The sequence below is a fragment of the Triticum urartu genome, chromosome 3, assembly GCF_003073215.2.
Source record: "Triticum urartu cultivar G1812 chromosome 3, Tu2.1, whole genome shotgun sequence".
NCBI lineage: Eukaryota > Viridiplantae > Streptophyta > Magnoliopsida > Poales > Poaceae > Triticum > Triticum urartu.
In genome coordinates this window covers 629,260,518-629,279,033 of record NC_053024.1, presented here as the reverse complement: position 1 = coordinate 629,279,033, position 18,516 = coordinate 629,260,518, and the positions used below count along the sequence as shown (strand labels likewise).

At 44.2% G+C, this 18,516-nt stretch overlaps 3 protein-coding genes and 1 non-coding gene across 9 annotated transcripts; 1 reads left to right on the top strand and 3 right to left on the bottom strand.

Moving 5' to 3' along the window:
* The first annotated feature begins 715 nt into the window (after positions 1 to 715).
* Positions 716 to 7,225, top strand: LOC125545464 (RNA-binding protein 24-B-like). 4 transcript variants are annotated; one of them, XM_048709406.1, is made up of 6 exons: positions 716 to 1,103; positions 1,339 to 1,471; positions 2,339 to 2,486; positions 2,885 to 2,949; positions 5,094 to 5,367; positions 5,885 to 7,225. In XM_048709406.1, the coding sequence occupies exons 1-6, from the start codon at positions 921 to 923 to the stop codon at positions 6,054 to 6,056; spliced, it is 975 nt and encodes a 324-aa protein (XP_048565363.1). In that variant the 5' UTR covers positions 716 to 920; the 3' UTR covers positions 6,057 to 7,225. The 4 variants fall into 4 exon arrangements, with proteins under 4 accessions (XP_048565363.1, XP_048565365.1, XP_048565364.1 ...); XM_048709408.1 differs by having other exon boundaries at positions 5,865 to 7,225; XM_048709407.1 differs by having other exon boundaries at positions 717 to 1,103; positions 2,885 to 2,921.
* Positions 7,226 to 8,429: 1,204 nt separating this feature from the next.
* LOC125548903 (DNA repair RAD52-like protein 1, mitochondrial) lies at positions 8,430 to 10,486 on the bottom strand. Its single transcript, XM_048712425.1, has 4 exons — positions 10,112 to 10,486; positions 9,352 to 9,389; positions 9,187 to 9,281; positions 8,430 to 8,816 (listed from the first exon to the last, which is right to left on the bottom strand). The coding sequence occupies exons 1-4, from the start codon at positions 10,399 to 10,401 to the stop codon at positions 8,673 to 8,675; spliced, it is 567 nt and encodes a 188-aa protein (XP_048568382.1). The 5' UTR covers positions 10,402 to 10,486; the 3' UTR covers positions 8,430 to 8,672.
* A 266-nt stretch (positions 10,487 to 10,752) lies between these two features.
* On the bottom strand, positions 10,753 to 10,948 carry LOC125549783. Its single transcript, XR_007301502.1, has one exon. It is a non-coding gene; the product is annotated as a U2 spliceosomal RNA (small nuclear RNA).
* A 608-nt stretch (positions 10,949 to 11,556) lies between these two features.
* Positions 11,557 to 17,401, bottom strand: LOC125545463 (EKC/KEOPS complex subunit bud32). 3 transcript variants are annotated; one of them, XM_048709405.1, is made up of 8 exons: positions 15,720 to 17,217; positions 15,244 to 15,305; positions 15,111 to 15,200; positions 14,920 to 15,033; positions 14,332 to 14,610; positions 14,107 to 14,220; positions 11,996 to 12,068; positions 11,557 to 11,888 (listed from the first exon to the last, which is right to left on the bottom strand). In XM_048709405.1, exons 1-8 carry the CDS (start codon positions 17,137 to 17,139, stop codon positions 11,851 to 11,853), a joined length of 2,190 nt encoding a protein of 729 aa, XP_048565362.1. In that variant the 5' UTR covers positions 17,140 to 17,217; the 3' UTR covers positions 11,557 to 11,850. The 3 variants fall into 3 exon arrangements, with proteins under 3 accessions (XP_048565362.1, XP_048565359.1, XP_048565360.1); XM_048709402.1 differs by lacking the exons at positions 15,244 to 15,305; positions 15,720 to 17,217 and adding an exon at positions 17,228 to 17,401; XM_048709403.1 differs by lacking the exon at positions 15,244 to 15,305 and having other exon boundaries at positions 15,630 to 15,743.
* Between the last annotated feature and the right edge of the window lie 1,115 nt (positions 17,402 to 18,516).

The window sequence follows — 18,516 nt, the reverse complement described above, 5'->3', positions numbered from 1 at the left end:
CGGAGAGATGAGCCAAGGGCGACAACAAAAAGAACTAACACGGAAGCAAAGCATTACTTATACTTATAAACATTAATAAAGGAGTACTCATAAATGATACGTGCATAGCATAGCATAGCAAAGAACTAACTGGCCTGGAGCTGATCGCAGTGGTGAACCTATACAAAACCTCCTGTGTTGTGTCACGGAACAGAACGGAATTTCGCGTCGGCCAACCCCACCCACCCCACGCCCTCTTCTGCTGGACGCGAGCAAGAACCCTGCTAAGTTTGCTCCCCTCACGCTCGTATCACCGGCCGATCACCCATGATTATCCTCCCTCTAGTCTAGCCATGACGACGCACGTAGCTAGTCCAACCAAATACTCCCAAAAAGAAGAGAATCGGATAAGTTCGCAAAGACCATCCGGAATGCCTCCACATCCTCCAGGTACCGAGCCCCCCAAATTCCCGTCAGAATCCCGCTCCGTTCCGTTTCTGCCACTCCGTGGACAGGGACAGCCTAACGACACCCTGTAACAGCTGTTCACTCCGGCGGGGGCGTTCCGGTCATTCCGCCGTGGGCTGGCTGGCGGGCGGGGGTGGGTGTGTCTCCCGGCGCGCAGTATTATTATACTGGGAGGGAGGGGCAGCATGGCTTGGACCAAAAGGACAAGGATGGATGGTGCATTATCATAGCCAGCGCCAGTATATATTTGCCCCTCCTCCCCTGTACACCCCCTTCCTTCCCCTCCCTCTCCCCCACCCCGCCCCTTTCTACTCTAACCTTTAGCTTTTCCTCACTCCCTCCCTCCCTCCGTTCCTCTAACAAGAGCCGCTAGTGTCCTAGCCCAATTCAGATCCTTAGCTGCAGCTGGTTTTAGTTGCTTCCCCTCTGGTGCTGAGGTAGAAGAAGAAGAAGGAGGAGGTAGCAGCATCGCCATGAGCCCGCCGAGTGTGATGGGGCAGTTCGGGGACACGACCTACACCAAGGTGTTCGTGGGCGGGCTGGCGTGGGAGACCCAGAAGGAGACCATGAGGAAGTACTTCGAGCAGTTCGGGGAGATCCTCGAGGCCGTCGTCATCACCGACAAGAACACCGGCAGATCCAAGGGCTACGGATTTGTATGCTTCTTCTATACCTCCTACTGTACACACACACGCACTCTCTCTCTCTCTCTCTCTCTCTCTCTCTCTGCTGGTTTTCCCTTCCCTTTCAGTTTCAGTGCAGTTTAGCTTGGAAGCAGAATTAAGCTTCTAGCTAGTGCAAGTGTTCTCTTTGCTACACTGCACATACTTTTTCTGTTTGCCTGAGCTGCAATATGAACGACGGATGCACTTTGAATTGGTGGTTTTGTAGGTTACCTTCCGGGACCCGGAATCGGCCATGAGGTCTTGCGTCGACCCCGCGCCGGTGATCGACGGGAGGAGGGCCAACTGCAACCTGGCTTCCCTTGGGGTGCAGAGATCCAGGCCTCCAACCCCGCAGCACGGTTAGTAGACATTTCCCATTCTCTCTACCAGCTGCTAGCTACATACACAAAGTAACATTAGAGAAGAGTTAATAGCTAGGTAGCCTAATTGAAAGCATTTCTTTGATGACACCCTCTCTTTAATTATTTGAACGCAGTTCAACTATCACACTAGGTAAAAGCTTTTGAAAAAGCAAAGTAATCGTCATCATTATAGATGCACTGCTGACTCTTCTCATTTCTCTGTGAGCTCTAGCTAGTATATAGTTTCATGATAACCAAGTTAGCTGTTATGATTTTATGCGCAAAAGCACCTTCGTGCAATTAGTATAAAGGAGCTCAATTAGGTCCATAAGGATCTTATTTTGGCATTTACTAGAGAATAAGAGGCTTAAAATGGCTACCTTTAGCTCAGTGCAACCTGATTTTCCCAAGCACAACAACGTCGCTGCCATTTGCTTTGCAGCTGGAAAACTAAATAGTGGCCTTGACAGGATATCCTCTGAGCATTTGCTTGCTGCAGAAAGTAGATAAAGGCGAAACAACATTAGAGGCGCAAAGTTGTTAGTTATCCTCGGAACAAGTGCCGTGTTTCGGATAATGTGCAACGTTAATTAGAAAACCCTAGGGTTAAATAATAAAATCCAACCGAGATGAATGCCAGATTCGAGAATCTTTTACTTCTATTATGTCGTCTTGCAATTCTGAAGACCGAGCCATGGCATGACCGCGAATATATATTCATCTTCATCAGAGGTGCATAGGAACAAGTGCATGCATCCCTTTTACAGCAGTGCGTCTTTTTGTTGATGATGCTAGCGAGTAATGTGGGTGATTAAAAAAAACTTAGGGCTACTAACTTTTGTTTTGCTGATGATTTTACTACAGGAGGCGCTAGGAGCTTTCGAGTGATGAAGTCCTTTGGGCAGCAGCAGGCTGCGGCGGGGATCCAAGGTGCGCTGGGCGCAGCTTTTCCTTCGCAGGCCACCTTCCCTCATTATGCCATCCCACAAGGCCTCCCTTACCATGTCTATGGGTAAGTTTCTCTCTCTCTCACTCATCTCTCTCTCATGTGGTGAGGAACCTATGGAAAGTGTCTATGGACCAGCTGTGACGGAGGGTTAATCACATGCATGACATGTGCATTATGACATCCCATCTTTGGTCAATGGCGACTGGCGTGTAACTTTTTAGCTTGCATGCAACACATCTCTCTCACACATATGCTCGCTCATAAAAGTGACAGAGCGTGCTCTAGTGCCACTGCACGTCTGCACATGACCTCTCAGTCTCACACTCTTGCTGCTCACTCTCTCTTTCTCTCTCTCACACGCACACAAGCTAAGCTTGCTGGTTTATCAAGTACATAATCTAATGCATCATTATTAATTTGTTAAGACATAACTAATGTTTCTTTCTCCCTCGCTGCCGCAGGTATTCTCCCTATTCTCCAGACTACGGTTATCCTGCAGTAAGTTCTATCTTCGCATTAGCAAAAGGTTCTATTGAATTCACCAACAGTTACATATTAATTGCTACGAGTTATTGTCATTAATTTCATTGAGGTTTAATTTGTGTAGACAAGAGAAAAAGATTAGCACATGGCTTTTGAGTTTGCATGTCGCTATACCAGCGTACTTAAAATGTTTCCTAGTATGTATGCATATCATGCATTTTATCATAAGAGCCATGATATGTGATGAAGGGATGCATGAAAAATAGCACTACATAAATGTTACATAAAAGTGAGCATCATGTTACATAGGATATGCTTCGGGGTCATAAAATGCAATGATGTGCAATAACCAAAGAAAGAAAGAAAAATGCTGACCATTTTGCCTCTGCAACTGCTAACTTTCAAGCCAACCTGGAGGATTGGTGTTCGCACTCTTTGTCTGTGCTGCAAATAAGCCCTGCACAGGTTTAACTTAAAAACAGAATGCTTGCTTTGTTTCTATTCATGGAAGCCATAGAATTAACAGTAACCTAGCTCACCAGCAATGGCTTGAGCATGCACAGTAAATTCTAGTATTCCTCTACCAGTACATAAATATAACAGTTACCTGGAGATAAAATAATAGTGATGTCATATCCACAGTCATGTCTCAACTTTCCTACTTGAAAATCTAAACTCTTCAAGTCCTTGTGATCTGGATGTTTCTGAACCATTACAACTGTCCCATCCTACAACATAAATGATGCATGGCCTACTCGTTTTGTTCTGTTGCTGATACTGATTTCGCTTTCTTCCTTTGCTACTGGAGTATTGTGAAAATGTAAAGTGTAGAATTCCTTCTTCCTTTGACCCAGGAGCACAGTGAAATGAAAAGCATAGGCTAGTACAAGTGTACAGCCAGCACAGTGCTACTGAAGTAATTTTTAGTTGCAAAAACTCTCGTGACAGCGAGTACGTCTTAGCACAAACAAACAAACAAACATGAGGCAACTGCTCTTAAAAGACATCCATCAGATGCCTAGCTGCCCACCATGTTGTTTGACAGTAATATACCCAGATAGCCTCTTAACCACCCCTTCAAAGCCATTCCCTTTCTTCAAACAGGTATGGTTGCCATGCTAAGTATAACTTCTACACAAGGATAGATGGTTGTTTTTCTATTTTCCCGCCAAAAATGGCTCCATATGATCAAAGGTGCAGTGCTAAAGGTACATATAGTGCCTTGTGGTCCTATCAACTTCCATCTTACCTTGTACAGCCGCACATGGCATGGGCCCTGGGCTGTCTAGACCGAACCTGCTAAACACTTGATCCATCTTTCCATCAGCAGCGCGCCCTGTTAACCCAATAAACTTATGGCGGCACATGCTAGTGTCCCCATCCCCCCCGAGTCTATCCAAACCGCAACCTCTTACCTCTGTTTGGCTGCATATAAAGGACCCAAATTACCAGCTGGGACTCTGAATCTTGTGAATCTTGGACCGGCCTGTAGGCCAGAGCACACAGGTTTACAGTTAGTGCCTGCGACACTCAGCTATGGCTCTGGCCCAGTTGGATCCAGCGCAGATGGCACATGCAGAGGCAGGCAGCCAGCAAGCAGCCCCTGTGTTCTGCAGGCCAGTGATTTTGTTAGTTTCGAGTCGAATAGGAAGATTTATGAATCTAGTAATTTCAATAGGTGTGAGGTAGACAAAGATCTGGGGTATATCACTACAGCAATAGAACTAGAGGGAAGGAGGGAGATGGTACTGATTTTAATATAGCAGGACAGTATATATACTTGGCATGGTGTAACAGAGCATGGTTTATGAACAACTATTAAGATAGCAGGAATAAGATCCCTTGGTAATTATCACAGCACTATTGGCCTCTGAGAATGCTTAAAGTTGGGAAATTAGACCACAATCTTTTTTCTAATCAACAGATGCTATACTGCTGTTATGTGTCAAATGCGGCAATATCAGAAACACTAACACAAAGCACTATCTGGTGAAACTTTGGGCGGTAAGCAAGCAAATTGACAGGAATGTAACAGCATGAATACTTAAATTAACATCTATTTGTAAGCTAAACAGATGAAGCCTGCATATAAACATAATTCAAGTGTAATTTAACCTATACATAACAGAGCTCCTAACAGACATCATGGCATAATACTTATGTTATGTTTCTCCTTATGTTATTTAGAACTACTACAACATCTATGGAGGAAACCAGTACCCGTTTTATGGAGGAGCAGGAACTGGCATGGTGACCGGAACCAGTCCCTTCTATCCATACTTCCAGTTTGGGCAGTCCGGAAGCACTACGCCCAACTATGCAACTGGACAGGGCTACAACATGCAATTCCCACAGATGTTTCCCTTCTCAACTGTGGCTTCTACAGCTGCTGCTGTAACTGGCTTTGCACAGCAATATGGAGGGCCATTGTCACTTGCAGCCAGTCCTCAAGCCCAAGCAGGTACTACTAGCATCTTGTATAAATCTACTATTTTCTAAATGTTTGTCTTTCATTATTCAAGCCCTACCATGGTTAGCTGAATAAATCCAAGTACAATAGAGTTATGACATGTATCCCTTGATAAAGAAAATGCAACCCAAAATATTACCAGCTTATTTGCAATATAATACTCCCTCCATCCCATAATATAAGAGCGTTTTGACACTACATTAGTGTTAAAAACGCTCTTATATTATCGGACGGAGGGAGTATATCTCAGTCTGTTCTAGTGAATTACTAAGAACAAGTTAGCTTTTGGTATGGATTTGTCGATCTGTTAGCTTTCTTTATATCCATTACAATGATAACCTAACATATTATCCGCAATGAGTAAATGGTATGGATTTGTTGATCTGTTAGCTTTCTTTGTATCCATTAAAGTGATAACCTATCATATTATCAGCAATTAGTAGATTTTTCTTTCTTTTTGCTCAGTTCTGATACTAATATCTTGACAGTGTGTATCCCCATTAAACAGGCATGACTATGGCTCTCACAGCACCAACCTTGCCAAGTCCAACTCAGGCTGCTCATCCTTACCGGCTCGTCCCCTCGCACTTTGCTGTGTCTGCTGCTCCAGAGCAATCCTTGGCCTAACCATGGTCTCCATCCTCATCGTCACCGTCTCTTTTTTATTTCCTATGTGTTAGTCCATGCATCCATCTCTAACACCAAAGGGTGTCACCAATGTTGATCCCATGTGGATCACGTAAGTGCCCCTCTCTCCATATCCCACATGGTTATGTGATGATTGGAGACCAGCTTGAGCCCCAGGATGAGCTCAAAGCTTGATGCCCCAAGGAAGGGGATGTACTAACAGTCGGGCGCAAACCAGCCGTTTAACCAGTCCAAGGAAGGACTTCATCCAAGAGAGTTAATTTGAGCCCTAGCAAGAGATGGCTACGGTAAAAGGCAACCCTAACAATCAAGCATGACCCCAGGGAGGGTTCATGCTGATACAATCCAAATTGGACAAAACTGACATGTAGACAACCAATTGAGCTAGCATGCCACTCCAAAACTTCATCAGTGGAATTCATACTGTATTTAGCTTAGGCCAAGTGCTTCTGGCTGAAGCATGAGGCATTTAGCAGATCCTAATATTCTATTCATGGGTGTTATCTAGAGCAAATAAAATTTGACATCTGACCAGTCTATAACTTCATTTCCACGCATACTCACACCCCCCCTCCCATCACCACCAGCAACTTCACAACAACATCCTGTGATAACTTCTTGTGTAACCAACCACTCAACTTTTCTATGCACTGAGTAGATGCACCAACTAACAGTTCTTTATCCTTCAGTTTATAGCTTTGCATCTAGGTGGCTCAGGCTCTAAGGAGAGCCTGTGCCCCTCATCAGAGACAGGTTCAGGAGTGCTAATGTTAGTTTTTGGCACTTGGCACTACCTCCTGCCATTTGTAACACAGTGATGGGACTCCAAAGAAGGCTTTGGAGATACCAAAGCACTGCTGTGCAACTCAATAACCCCAATGGACCCAGGCATATTTTTATTGTCTTGGGTCACCCACTCATCTAGATGTTCATCTTCCCCAATGTCATTACCATGGTTAGGTCCAGGACCCACTCTCTTTCTCTCTCTGGGCAGAGAGGCTTTGATGCTTTTTAATGTAATATTATCGGTCACAGTGATTGTAATAATAAAGTAGTACTATGCCACTTCTAGGGCAGGAACTCTTTACTGTTTTATCAGTCGGATCTAGCTAAATATTCTGTCAACCTATAATCAGTACCTTCTCTATCGACATGGTAGCTCGCCATATAATGCAATGTAAAATCTACCTGTTCTGTTGCACATTTTCTATTCAATGTTCTTTTATCTAATTTCGTCTCAGTGCTTAGTAAATAAATGAAGAGTCATAAATGAAAGAGGTAATGTGAAATATGTGTTAACAACATTCTCCCTTCACTTCATATATGATGCACCAGATGCAGACTGGATGGTTGAGAGTTTCAAAGCAAAATTCGTACCTGTCCGGTAGTAGTTTAGATGTATGAATTCCAGATGTTGGCTGAATTAAATCGTTTGGTAATGAATTGGTTCCTTCCGAAGAAAATTAATGCAGCCGCCTTCTAAGCTATAGAGATTGTACCGACGTGCCCATAAGTACAAGGACTTCACAGGAAGCCGTGCTGAATAGCCAATATGTTCAGAGTACTACGATATAAAAAAAGATGTCCATTGACAGCTACCAAGTACTCCCTCTGTAAAGAAATATAAGAGTGTTTATAGATCACTAAAGTAGTGATCTAAATGCTCTTATATTTCTTTACAGAGGGAGTACCAATGTTAGACCATTTACGTGCCCAATTCTGCAATTCAGTTTGAAGATGGCAATAACCAGTATAATAGCTTGCCGAATTCTGCAGTTCTACGACGATGACACAAAACAGCTTATAATAACTACCCCCTCCGTTCCTAAATATAAGTCTTTTTAGAGATTCCAATATGGACTACATACGGAGCAAAATGAGTGAATCTACACTCTAAACTATGCCTATATACATCCGTATGTACTTCATACTGAAATCTCTAAAAAAGACATATTTAGGAACGGAGGGAGTAAATCCTTAGTAGCCTGTTACAGTGTTAGTTAAAACATTTTGCAGCTATAGGTTAAGATGACAAGAACAAACTGTTTACAATAACATTCCAATGGTAGTTTAGACTATACACTAGTCAGACAGCATAGCCCAGAATGGCTTCTTGCTATATCACGAAAGGACTTTTTTATTTTTCTGAAAGAGGACACAGGTCACCAGTCCTTAATATAAGGTCAAAGAAAATATAAGCTTTAGAACACTTTGACCTGACGGCAAATACAACATATGGTTTCAATGCCATAGGACAATGTGGGATCAAATAGTTACTTAACAACTAAAGGAGCAATGAACAACATGCATACTGTATCCCCTCAACAAGCAACCTGCTAGCACATAAATGAATATCCAGATATTGAACATTATCAGAAAACATAGAAATCAAGCTTCCCTGAAAATTGGTGGAGAAAGAAATTTAGAAGATGAAACAAGCTGGCTCATTATAAGCACACCATTCAGAACATCAACCACCTTTGTAGCTTACATTAGACAACTAAACGACATTCTAGAATACTTAGTTTTATATGCCGGCACATTCATATCATGTTCAGCACAAAAGGGTAGCCTACTGAACGACAAGTGTCCGCGCACTAAGAGACATGAAGCAGAAGTCCAGACCACAAACAATGATCAGTAAGCATCTATGACATATCTTCATGATAGAGATGAAGTCCAAGACCAAGGCGGGCACAAGCTCGGCGAAAAGCCATTCCTTCAGCCTTCTGGACAGGATCTCCAAAGCCTTTTTCCTCAACAGAAGCAGTTCCAGTAGCCTCTCTATAGATCTGAAAATAAGCATATCCAAAAAAAAAATACATTAGATATAGCCATTACTGAGAAAAAACGCGTACATTTACAGCAGTTTATCACAAGAATCGGTCACCAACTGAAATGTAGAACACTTGAACTATTAGTTTATGTAATGCAAAAACAGAGATGAGTTTATGTCAACACTAGAACATTTAGTGACAGCTAGGCCGCTCACTACGTCATTCCACATACAAATCATATGATCCATTTATACATTTCCAGCATGCATAGTCCATGATCAAAGAACCGATTATACACTCAAAAACTGAGCACACAAGATCAGTGTAAACACAAACCAGATCGAGCAAACTGAACCAAATATAACTCCGAGGAAAAGAAGGGTACCTCTGCATCAGTTCCATAGAGAGTCACACGATAGACAACAGATACAGATTTCCCATCAGATGAGTAGACAATGTTGCGAACCTCCCCAGACCATTCTGCAAAGGGTTACAAAAAATTAAGCTCTCATAGAAAGGACATATAGATATAATATATCCAGAAATTTACCTGGAGCGTGCATATTCAGAATTTTGTTAGCAAGGTGCCTGCAGAAGGCATAAAAAGTGAGGTCACAAGTACACAAGATTAAAAATACATATACAGCATGTACACTCATGATCATGTGAACTGAAGCCATTTCGAACAATAAACAGAAAAATGGAGGGTTAAATTAGTCTTCCAAGCAGGGTTCTAGGGTTCTCAGGAGAGCTAACAAACAACAAAAGATTTGATGTTCGGTTTATTTATCTGATAGGAAATGCTCTCCAGTTATAATACAGTTATCAGTCTATAAACTGAAAGGCATTGTGCTATGCATAACAGTTCTCTTGAATTTCTGCTGCACGAGAACCAATTTCGGTGACAACAATAGCCAGTGCGCATTAATATAGACCCAAAATCAATTCAGTAAACCAATTGATCACAAGTTTTTCTGATGGACTTCGTCCTAACTAAGCTTTCATCGGCATCCAAATTGATTTTAGCTCTATCAGAAAACCACCAACTGCAACATTGGGAACATAACTACAGATGCGTAAACCAACACTTTGAGTTGATCTTAGATGCAATTCCATATCGAGTAACACAAACCGCGGAGTAAAGGATAGTGCTCAACATAACCTAATGCTTATACATAAATCGGCATATAGGACCAAATCATTCTAGAAGCAAGCAGGAATCCCCTAATTAACCAGCCCTACACAGCACCGCGCAGTAAAAGCTAGAGTCCGGTGAACGATCACTGTTGACGAAGGGGGCTCAGGCTCACCATGGGATGTACTTGAGGGCGAATCCATTGTCCTCGAGGCGGGTCTTCAGGAGGGACTCGGGGACCCTCTTCCCGAGCTCCTTGAGGATGCCGGCGAGCGGCTTGCTGATGCCCTCGGTGGGGATGGGGGCGGCCTCCCCGCCGCTGGTGAAGTCGTCGTCCTCCTCCGACAGGGGCTCCGGCTCCGGCGCCCGCTGCGGCGCGCGGGCCTTCGCGGCGAAGGGGCGCGCCAGGAGCGGGGACGCTGCGCGGCGGCCGATGATGAGGCGGGCTAGGGCACCGGGAGCCATGGTGGGGAGGCGGAGGGGGAGAGGGGTTTGGTTGGGTTTTGGGAATGGGGAAAGAGAGTCCCAGATATATCGTAACTTGGAAATTCCCCACCAAGTTTTGCCGACTATTGTGCCAGAAGAATCTGATTTTGATGTCAAATCTTCGTTAGATTATAAATCCAAATCGTTTTTGAACAAATTTGGCCCGGGTATTTGTACAGCAAATTAAATTAAACCGACTGAAACATTAATGCCAAAGTGTGTACTGCTCTTCATCAGCGAATCCCGTGATATCTTAATAATGCTGCTTAATAATCACCATTAGATCAACTCTGTTTGCAATTTTTAAATAAAAAGTTTGAATTGATTTGGTTGGGGTGCGCCAGCCCAGGCTGTAGTGCAACGCCTGGACGACACCCGAGGGTCCCAGTGGCAAGCCACTGTGGTGGGCCCTCTTCCATAAAAAATAAATTTAATATCATTGTGGACACATGGTCCACATATCAGATATTAAACTGATAAGAACAGATACTACACTTGATCTTAGCCAAAAGGCCGAGAAAGGTATGAGTTAAAACGGTGGCCACCCCAGCTCTTTATAGCCTCGCGGCGTTGCGCTTCCTCCTCGCTAGGCGATGTGGTACTAAACGAGTCGCGTAGAACCAGGCGAGAGGCGAGGATGGTGAACTGGCTCCGCGTGACCTCACATGGGCCTCCGGGTTAGGCCGGCCAGGCCTATATCCTGCTTAATTGGGCCTTTCTGGACAACAGCGGGCACCTCTTCTAGTCTAGAGTTTCGTAAAAAAAAAACCTCTTCTAGTCTATCTAGAAAGAAAAAACAGTAGTTGCGAGCCCCGGTGGTAGTCAGGTTGGAGTAACTTTATAGACTTTTATAACAATTCAGAGTTTGCCTAAAAAAATTCAAGTGATGATTTCCTGTGTCTCAAAAAAAAAGTGATGATTTCCTTTCCCTCAAAAAAAGTGATGATTTCCTCACCGTAAAAAAAACAGTTGAAGTGGTGCGGAAATTTTTCTCTGACGCAGAAAATTCGTGGGAAAATCACTATGATTCAAGCTGCTGCTCGGTGCAAAGTGATTTGGTAGTATAACACTGGTGCGACGGAGTTTGAGTTTCGTTCAAACTTCTGCTAATGCGGAGAACACACATGGTTGTAATTTCAGTAAATTACATCAATTCACATTTCAACCAGATGCACCGCAACAAAGTAAACGTACAGGTTCACAAAGATGCACAACGATCATCCAAAACTCACAAGTTAAAGAGTTGGGAGATATATGATTCCTAACGGAAGTACAACAAGCAGTGTTACAAATGATTCACTTGACACGTTGACGTCCATTTCAATTCTGCAAGAGCCAATTCCGCTGAACCGCTACATGCAAACTAACACACACAATGGATGGTAATGCAGGTTCAATTCGTCGCATTCAGCAACTCCGGGTCAAGTTTTACCCAACCATTGTTCGTTTTCTGCCCCGCTGCCTGACTGAAAAATCCATGCAAGGAACAGAAATAAGCCATGAGGTTAGGTTAAAACATGAGGCAGCAAATGGACATCGTACTTTGCGGAAGGGCCATGGCAACATATAATACCTTGAGCTAGCTTGTTCGTAGTGGCACACCACTGCCTTGAAGCTTTTCGGTACGCTGCAAGGATCTTCTCCATCTAATTCAAAGCAAAATGGGTGGCTGTTATCCACAAAACTGGAACAGTAATAAAGGCAGTCCATGTCGAGCACGGAAAATCCCATGGCACCGGACTAACTGCTAATATATTCTGATTTGTCAAACCCCATGTTATTTTGGAACACCGTTCTTCTAAGGCAGGGTGTGAAAAACGGCTAGGAAGTCACACACAAGACATGAATATTTCCTCAAGATAAATGGAGTAGGTGTGCTAACAATCGCAGAATAACAATTTTGGCAAATTAATTTAACCTTGTGGTCTCTGTATAGGTATGTCATTTCGGACACTGCACGGTGTACAGGAGGCAACTTGCGTACTAGTATGAGCAAGTATATCTACGTTGACCGACTGAAAGTAGTGCTAATATGACGATCATTATATATACATACTTTCAATATAATCAGTTCTCATGTTTTTACCATCATATTTTTTATAGAATACTCCCTCCATTCAACAATGTAGTGCTTCCTCTATCCACGTGCTTTAACTTTGACCGTAAATTTAACTATCAAGACCGATTGCGGCAGGGGCAAAAGTTATATCAGTGAATTTGTATTCGAAAGAAGTTTTTAATTATGTAACTTTTTCTCCCGCCGCAGTCGGTCTCGTTCGTTAAATTTATGGTCAAAGTTCGACCTCGGGAAGCGTGGGCGCACTATATTTTGGAATGGAGGGAGTATAGTATTAGAAGTGTTTCAAAAATGGACAGTTTACGGTCAAGTCAGCACCACCTGAGCATAGCAAAGAACCGTGTGAAGACTGGACGACCGGAATCTTCCTCGACAGTCGCCGACCACATGGAGTGGCTTGCCCTTTGGGACACAGGCACTCCAAATAAAGCAAAGAATCATACTTGGCGACTAATGTGCAATGGACTCGTTGTTGGAGCCGAGCTCCTTCATCGACATATCAAGATGGGTGTGTTTTGTGCTGTATGTGGTAGGGAGGAAACGCTCTACCTTAGGTTTTGGGAATGTCATCAGCACTGTTCTGGAAATTCATGCACTCGGAATTGGGAGCTCCGGTGGCGATCCTGCCGGTTTCGGCAGGCTCTCAGAGTGCACTATCTAGATGGCTGCCATCGTGGTTTGCTGGCGCTTCAGAAGAGGAAAGAGCCACAGTGGTGCAGGGTGCTTATGCACTCTGGCTACCAAGGAATGATACGCGTGAAGGCAAGAAGATCGCAGAGGCACATGTGATAGCAGGTTTGGTGATGGCCCATATGGAGGACTGGAAGTCGGTCCATGGAAACAAGGAGAGGAAAATGCATTAGGCGATGACGGAAAGATGGCGACCACCTGAGATGGGGTGGATCAAAGCCGATGTGGATGGTGTAGTATCAAAAGCTGGGGACAAAGGGGCCGGTGGCATGGTCTTCAGGGATCACGACGGTGCATTCAGAGGGGGTTTCTGCCATGTGTTCCCTTCGGTTTCCAACCCCGATGTTGCTGAACTTCTCGCCTGCCGGCGTGCTGTCAAGCTTGCAATGGAGATGAACATTCTGAAACTTCATGTCGAGATGGATTGCAAGGCTGTGGTAAGTATGCTAAATGATCCTACGAAGAACTTGTCAGCCGCTGGGCCGATCATTCAGGAGGTGAAAGAGTTGCTGCGCACTCGAATGGACTTCAAAGTTAGCTGGGTTCCGTGATCGGCTATTGGTAATTGCTCAAGATTTAGCAAGAGAGGAAGTGAATAATGATTTGTGTAAGGTGTGGGCTCATGCTCTACCAGACTGTATTCTTGGTACTGTTTTCTGCTGAGATCCCTGAATGAATAAATAGCATGAATGGTGATTTCCAAAAAAAAATGGCTACACCTTGTGCAAAAATATATACAATTATATATGGAGGGGCTACTTGCAAAAATGGCCCCCTATATATCTTTTGCTCCACAAAAAAGTAATTAATAGTCTTTGGACACATTTAGGACATCATTGATATGGTAAGAGTCATAACTTGGGAGTAAACAAAGACACAAAATATCCTAGTGTACATGATTTACACAATTCACTTACCACATCCCCACATGAAGAATGCATGGAAATCAAGGCTCTCTCAAGAACATATAGGTCCACTGCCTTGTCCTCGGGAATAGTTGATGTAAAGCTCAGACCAAAATCAATAAGAACCTGCAAAATGAAAATATAATGTGGTAAATTGATAGCCATATGCAAACTTTTTAAGTTAACACAGTAAATAGATGAATTAAAACAGGGGAAAACAAAGAATATTGTGCGCACCAGTTGATTGGTGCTGTTCTTGATCATCATATTTGAAGTTGTCAAATCACCATGGACAAGACCTCCATCGTGTAGTTTGCCAACTGCATTACCTATCTGTGTGGCAATGTCATTAAGACGTTCTTCATTTATCCCATTTGACCCAAATCCAAGAAGAATATCTTTGACGCACAAGCCATCCACATACTCAAAGGTTAATGTATGTTGAAGAGGGTCCACAGCATACAGAACTGGTGTAGGAACACCAAGCCGCCTCGCTTTTGTCATGCATCTAGCTTCCTACAGATGGAAGGGAGACCGAGGTAAGGCAAGTTTTAATATCATTTGTACATGTTACAACCTAACACGTGAACACAGATCACTCTATGATTCTATCATTCTCTTTCAATATGAAACTGTACAAGAGTTATACTTCTATCCTTAAAAGCATATGGAACTCTTTGCTGCTTGATAAACAAAATAAGAAAGAAATTTGGTATCAATACTATTCATCTTTGAAAGAATGTTTGTACAATTAATCTTAACATAAAGAAAACTGGAAGGGGTACATTATCTCAAAAGAAAAGCACATAGGTTAAGGAGACTGACAGCATTTAAGCGTTTTAGAGTCAGCTTTGAGTCCAGCAATGGGTGACGGTACTTCTTTGAAAAGCGCTCTTTGATTACGCATTTTCGTCCAACAAATGTAGAAACAAATACCCTCTGCAAACAAGCAAACAAACTATTGAAAACAGGTACGGGACAAACTGAAACTATATAAGTCTAGAGTTTTGACTCACTCCTTCAGCCCCCTGCTTTAGTAGCACACCAAAATCTTGTTGTTGCTCCTGAGATATGTCCATAAAGTTCGATGTGCGCTTAAAACAGAACTGTAACAGTGACAATAAAGAAAAGGGGGAAAGGTCAGCAAACAAAAAAACTAATCATAACAGTATACTTTATGATAGAGAACTTCGACATAAGGATTAAGGAGGGCAGTTGCTATACAATACTGCCAGAGTGCCAGTCATTTTTGCAAACTACTATAATGGCAGAACGGCAATAAAATACTAAAAGCAAAAGTAACAGCTTCACTGAATTATAGTAGTTCACTTGACTTTATTAAAAACAGTAGTCATGGAACGGATTCCACATAAAAATAGGGTAATTACATGTAAGATTCAGGAAAGATTTGACAACTGATTAATTGAGTTTATTAAGTAACAACAAAAACAAGGGTCATCAACTCATCATACATAGTTCCAAACCAAAGGTTTAGAAGCAAATATGCTCGGATAAGTTGACTAGTCCCATAGTACCTAGACTCCCTGCTTTGTCCTGGGACAGAGTATCCTACTTATTTATTGCTCCAGCAGCAGTACCCTTCTTAGTTCGGATCAAGCTCTTACAGTTCTGAGAGGTCTGTCTTTGTGCAGGACGAACTGGTCTGAATACTTCTGTCTTCAAGGGATCCAACAGATCCGATGAGCACCCTAACACAATGCCATTCTTAGTAGCATCATCCCATAACTCCTTTGCAACCTCGAACCTACCGTTCCTAGAAAGCTTTTCTATAAGCAGATCATATGTATGAGTGTCCGCTAACTCACAACTCTTCATAATTCTGAACATGTCAAGAGCATGATCAACTTTCTCTGTCCCACAAAGGATGCCAATGAGGCCATGGAAAAACTTTGCTGTCGGAAGCACCCCACTTTCAAGCATATCTTCTACAAGCCTTTTTCCTCTGATAATTCTATCGGTCAAATAGAGGACCTTAACTACAAGATAGTAGCTAACCCAGTCAGGTGAGCACCCTTCTTCTCCTTCCCTCATCAAATAGAGGATTCTGTATGCTTCTTTCACTCTTCTTGCTCGTCCCAAACAAGACAGTAAGATGTTGAAGCTGGATGAATCAGGGGTGACACCATAGGACCTCATCTCAGTTAAGATATCCATGGCCTCAGAAACAAGCGCAGAAGGATTAAACTTGAGGTTTCTATTGCACACGCAGTTTAGAAAGTCGTTGAACGACGGCAATCCCAATGGGCAGCCTGAGGACTTGATATCATCAAGGACTCTCCGAGCTTCCTTAGCATTTCCATGGACGCACCATCCATGGAGGAGGCTACGCTGAACGATGCTGACCATGGGCTCCGCTGAGAGTTTGCTCTTATGGTGCCACACAACACCCTGCGCCTCACGAGCATAGCCCTTCATGCACAATGTCTGGACCATGGCAAGGCTGCTGCACCATATGCCTTCCCCTCCAGCACCCGGGCCTTGCTGAGGCAGCAATTTCTGCCTCTCCAAGCCTCTGAACAACCTAACAGCCTCATCCTCCTTCCCTGCCTTGACAAGAGCCTCGACCACAGCGGTGAACGTCTCCGGAGCCATCCTACGGCCATCCTTCTCCCCATCTCCCACAGCAATTTTCATAGCGGTGAGGTCACCCATCCGCGCAAGCACCGCAATCGCCCTGTCGTGCTCCTCATCCCCCAATCCGGCGGGGTCCTTAGAGCGGCACCACGATAGGAACCGCAGCAGCCTCCTGCCTGAATCACTCCTCTCGCTACAAGAATCGATCACCCGCCTGACCAGGGCCGGCGATATGGCCAGGTTCAGGCGATCCAGCCTGCTTCCCACCTCGTCCAGGCTCCCGGAGCCGAAGCACACGACGTCGCGCACCGCCGCCTCGGATTCCCCCTCCTGCCACGCGCCGGAGCACATAGCGCGACGGATTCGGCAGCGTCCCAGCCTCGAGCTTGGCGCGAGGGAGCTCTGGATCAGGCTAAGCGCCGTTACTGATCTCCTCATCACCGTCGCCATCACGGCCCGGTGAATCCCCAACCCAATACGGACACAATTTGGTCTGGAGCAGAGAGGAAGCGGGAGTGGTGGGTCGTGGAGAACTGACCTTTATGGGTTTACACGGCCTCCGCCGCCAACGACGCGCTGCTCCGGGGCGAGGCTGACGGAGGAGGAGGGCGGCGGCGGCGGGGTTCGGGGTTCGGAACAGAAGCACTGCTGGCCAACCAGGAGAACCTAGGCGCCCTTTGGGTAACTGGGCCGGTAAGCCGTAGCAAATCCTGCCACGTGCAGAGAAAAAATAGATTTCACACAAGAGTTTCAAAAAAACAAGAGTCCATCTTTATCTTTATATCTTTATTCTTTATCTATTTCTATTTCTATTTCTATTTTTCTAATCTAATCTATTCTATTTTCTATTTTCTATTTTTAATCTATCTAATTTTAAAGGAAGAATTGTTTCTTCACTTTTTTTGGTTTGCGGTGGGACCAGATGTTTTTTCGTCTGTCACAAATCCTCTCGAGCTAGTTTGCTTTTGGTGGTGGGCTCGAACTATATCTGGCCATGGGCCGGGCCGGGCCGGGCTTGGGCCGGGCCTGAAAAAGCCCACGGCAGAAAACTGAGGCCCAGTCCCTCCCAGGCCCTACCATCGGGCCTACTTTTCAAGCCCAAGCCCGACCCATCTGGTAAAAAGCCCTGAAAAGCCCTTAGGGCTTAGGGCCGTGGGCCGGGCCTCTTCCTTAAAATGCCAATATGCCAAGCCCAAGCCCGTCCAAGCCCTGCTGGTTGGCTCAAAACTCAGGCCCAAGCCCGGCCCACGGGCAAGCCCATCAGGCCTAGGCCCTGGATTTTAGGGCCGGGCCTGGGTGGGCCGACAGGGCCGGGCCTAAGATGGCCAGGACTAGCTCGAACCAGCAACCGGCTGCTGCTACACCCGCGTACCTAGCCACTACACCAGCCTGCCTTCGGTGCAAGTTTAGCAGCGCGGCCTTTAAAGAAAAGAGAGAGTGGCAAAGCAAAACACAAAAAAGGCTAACAAAAAATGGTGTGTGAGTGGGACCAATCATATGACCTCCCGTAAGTTAACAACGTCCCTAGCCATTGTAGTTCTTCGATTTTTTTTATCTAAAAATTGCAGCGAAAGATTTAAACTTTGTTAAGTTTGCAAAAAAAAATTGAAAAGAAGTGAACAAATTTTCAAAATCTAAACAATGTTTGAATTTCTGGACAAATTTGAAAACAAGATTATTTTTTTGAAAAAATGAACTAAAAAGAAACCTTGAGTTAGTAAATTGGGCTAGCTCGTACTTCTTTCTATTACATTCATCCATCATTATTAAGCCAGGTGCAATGAGTATGTCCGTTATTTTTGGGCCGTTCGATAAAAATGCTTGATT